The sequence below is a fragment of the Neomonachus schauinslandi genome, chromosome 13 (assembly GCF_002201575.2).
Source record: "Neomonachus schauinslandi chromosome 13, ASM220157v2, whole genome shotgun sequence".
Lineage (NCBI taxonomy): Eukaryota > Metazoa > Chordata > Mammalia > Carnivora > Phocidae > Neomonachus > Neomonachus schauinslandi.
The window spans coordinates 30,520,574-30,524,572 of NC_058415.1; the positions used below are offsets into that span (position 1 = coordinate 30,520,574).

The following is a 3,999-nucleotide window of genomic DNA, read 5'->3' on the forward strand; positions in this document are numbered from 1 at the left end:
AATAAATAAAATCTTTAAAAAACAAAAAAACCCCACCTTCACTCAGAATTAACTAAATAACAGCAAGAGCTTACTGGGGCCATCTTGAAATGTTGGAATAATAAAAAGAGTAAAAACTATTTTAAATGTGAAACTCGTGTGTGTGTGTGTGTGTGTGTGTGTGTTGAGGGGTATAAGGTATGGATGACAGCAAGAAAAGGACCAGGTGAAAGGTTAAGAAGGGGTGATGGAGAGGAAGGGAACTTTTTTCTGCCTCTGCTGCCACCATGGCACCCGTGAAAAAGCTTGTGGCGAAGAGGGGCAAAAAAAAGAAGCAAGTTCTAAAGTTTACCCTTGACTGCACCCACCCTGTAGAAGATGGAATCATGGATGCTGCCAATTTTGAGCAGTTTCTTCAAGAGAGAATCGAAGTGAATGGAAAAGCTGGGACTCTCGGTGGAGGGGTTGTAACAATTGAAAGGAGCAAAAGCAAGATTACTGTAACTTCTGAGGTGCCTTTTTCCAAAAGGTATTTGAAATATCTCACCAAAAAATATTTGAAGAAGAATAATCTCCGTGACTGGTTGCGCATAGTTGCTAACAGCAAAGACAGTTAGGAGTTGCGTTACTTCCAGATTAACCAAGATGAGGAAGAGGAGGAAGATGAGGATTAAAACTCATTTATCTGGACTATTTTGTATGAGTTCTTAAATAAAACTTGGGAACCAAAAAAAAAAAAAATGAATCAAGGAGAAAAATCCTGTGATGGTTAAATGTTATGTGTCAACTTGGTTAAGCTATGGTGCTCAGTGGTTTGGCCAAACACTAATCTAGATGTTGCTGTGAAGGTATTTTGTACATGTACCCAGTATATATAATCAGTTGACTTTGAGTAAAGCAGTGTATACATCATAATGTGGGTGCGTCTCATCTGATCATTTGAAGGCCTTAAAAAGCAAAAACTGAGGTATCCTGGAGAAGGAATTCTGCCTGAATTTCCAGCCTGCCACCTTGCCCTACACATTTTGAACTTGCCAGCCCCACAACTGCATAAGCCAATTCCTCAAAATGCAGATTTTGTTACTGACAGTGGTTCTAGAGGAAAAAAGGTTTTAAGAATGAGTTTTTTGAATTGATTTTTGGAATTTGATTCTCTAATCTGATTAGATTTAAGGGCACTAATGACTCACTTCCAGTGATACAGACAGTCCATAGCATGATGTGGCAATAGATATATGTAAAAGATCACCGTTGGATACTTCTAATCAAAGCAAATGCGAGGTTCTGGGTGACCATGTATTTGATACATTAGAACATTTTAGTCAAACAAATGACTATGAAATTGGCTGTTTGCTTATAACTGCACTAGACAAAGTGGGGAAAGAAAAGGAGGAGCTCAGGGCTTCAAATTCCTGGGTCAAGTGCTGCATAAATGACCTGAAATTTTCTGCATCTGCTCTGAAAGAAATTCTTACCACTTATAGCCATAGAGGTAAGATAAAACCAAACCCAAAGTCTCATCCCTGCAAGTGGCTGAATTAAAATGCAAATCAAATTCCCAATCTCAAAGGATACAAGCTATTAAAATGAGGGCACTGACTGGGAAGGAAAGTCCTGAAATTTGGAATAGGGGTATATGGGCACATCCTAATGAATCTGGGGATTTTGAACCCCTAAATTCTGCTTGGTCTTCTTTGCCAGGAAAGCAGGTTAATCTGAGGTTAACCCTGCTTTGCTGAGAAATGCAGGCAACACCATCCCCTGTAATGGCCTCCCCAGATATAGTTTCCTTGTTAGGCACTGCTGATTCTCCTCAGGATCCGGCCCCACCAACCTTCTTTGCCTCTAAACCTATAACTAGACTTAAGTCTATTTATGAAAAGTGAGGTACAAATTGTGACCCATGAGGTGGTACACTATATTCCAAAAGAACTGCATGATTTTTCCAATTTATACAGACATAAATCTGGAGAATATGAGTAGGAATGGATATTAAGGGTGTGGTGTAATAGCAGAAGAAACACAAAATTAGATCAGACTAAATGTATTGATATGTAACCAAAGCAGAGATTCTGAATTCAAAATTGTAGCTAGGGGGTTAGAAAAGTCTCTAGTCTTTTGGTTGGTAGGTTGAAATATGGACCAAAAGGTGGTCTACTGTTAGAAGGTGGAGGAAAGGGGGCGCCTGGGTGGCTCAGTTGGTTAAGCAACTGCCTTCGGCTCGGGTCATGATCCTGGAGTCCCGGGATCGAGTCCCACAACGGGCTCCCTGCTCAGCAGGGGGTCTGCTTCTCCTTCTGCCCTCTTCCCTCTCGTGCTCTCTGTCTCTCATTCTCTCTCAAATAAAAATAAATAAAATCTTTAAAAAAAAAAAAAAAAAAAAAAGAAGGTGGAGGAAAGACAGTAAAATATCCCCCAAACTGAGAAAGCACTTTGGGACCAAAGATGAAGTAAACGACTCCATAACATTTACACGGTTTTATTCAGGGTAAATTACTGATGGGAAGATCAGGCAGATGACCATCTAGGCACTGTGCAGCTCTTCTCTGCAAAGTCTTGACCTTAAGCCCCAGATTTTAGAGTGAGGGGATGTGCAGAAGTCCTTGTAGTGAGGTCAAAGAGTATAACATTTAACAGATCTCATGATGAACATCTGTGTGCAGATGGGTGGGGGGAGGGGAAGAAACTATGTTATCTTTACTAATAATCTAAACAACTTTAGGGAGGATCAGCACAAACCTTCCTCCGTTCTGCTCAGGGCATACATTAAACTCCAAGGGCCCTGGAACCTCCAAGCCCAGATGGAGGTCACTGTGTGGACATGAGCAAGATGGAAGGCCGAAAATGGAGTCAGTGCTGTCAGAGCTCCTACACTCCACCCCCAACATCTTTATGGCCCTACCATCTTTACATGCCATTCTTCTGTGATGACGTCACCTAGAGCCAGCTATCGGGAGGTGACCTGCATCCCTATGCCACAGCAGCAACATCCGTATACCTATGAGACCAAAGGAAAAATAGAACTATGGTTTCCCAGTGACTGAGTGAAAAGGTCGTTTCCCCAGACCCAACAGTCAGGGTGATTGTGAATTTTAATGTAAGTCGTGGCCCATGACAGGAAGACATTTCCTGCTGCAACAGAAAAGAACACCAGCAATTGTGAGGCTAGGGGCGATAAGACAAATGTTACACAGACAACAGATACGGCAAATCTTCATTTAGTAACCAAGTAGCAGTTTGGTCCCCTTGAGCCAGTGCCCTTGGCTTCGGTATTTTCCCTGGGGGATGATACCATGTATTTTGCCCCTTAATACCATCAGAGGTGTGTCTATATTGTACAGAGTACCTCAGCTGGCACACAGAGTAACAGCTCTACCTCAGTACCCAGCAGCAGGGGGCAGCAGCAGATATTTGCCTGTGTGTTGGGCCCTGACCAATACAGAATGAGGGGTTAATAACAATACCGGATTTGAGCCCTTGGCCCCAAGGGATTAGGACACCAAGCCATGGGGAGTGGGGGAGGGGGGGCCAAAGGGTGGACTTCAAACCAATGTCCAATGAACTGAAGTCTCACCAGGTGGGAGGTCTTGTAGCAAACACAAAATGAGTCCCTCCTCCAGCCTGGTAGGCCTCAGACCTCCTGAAAATACCCGCTCCCCTAACACCCAAGCTGTGGGGCTGTTATTGGTTAGGCCTTCATATGCTGATGTCTGTCCTGCTGTGGGAATGGTGTCTGTCCTGCTGTGGCCTCTGTTAGTCTTCCAGATGGTCCAATGAGGGAGCCTTCTGGTGACAAAGTCTTTCATGTGTTTTTTATTAGTCCAGTCACCCTCTCAATTAGGCCTTGAGCAGCGGGATTGGATGGCACGTGGAAAGTCTATAATATATCCTGGGCCTCTGCCCGTTCTTGGACCTCATGGCTGGTAAAATGTGTTCCTTGATCACTATCTATCTGAGTCCACATTCCCTACATATTCTGTAGTTTTGTTAATCCCTTATACTTGCTTGTACAAGTCCTAA

The 3,999-nt window shown here is 43.1% G+C and overlaps 1 protein-coding gene across 1 annotated transcript; it reads left to right on the forward strand.

The window, feature by feature from the left end:
* Positions 1-266: 266 nt before the first annotated feature.
* Positions 267-596, forward strand: LOC110569926 (60S ribosomal protein L22-like). Its single transcript, XM_044920646.1, has one exon. The coding sequence runs from the start codon at positions 267-269 to the stop codon at positions 594-596; it is 330 nt and encodes a 109-aa protein (XP_044776581.1).
* Positions 597-3,999: the final 3,403 nt, after the last annotated feature.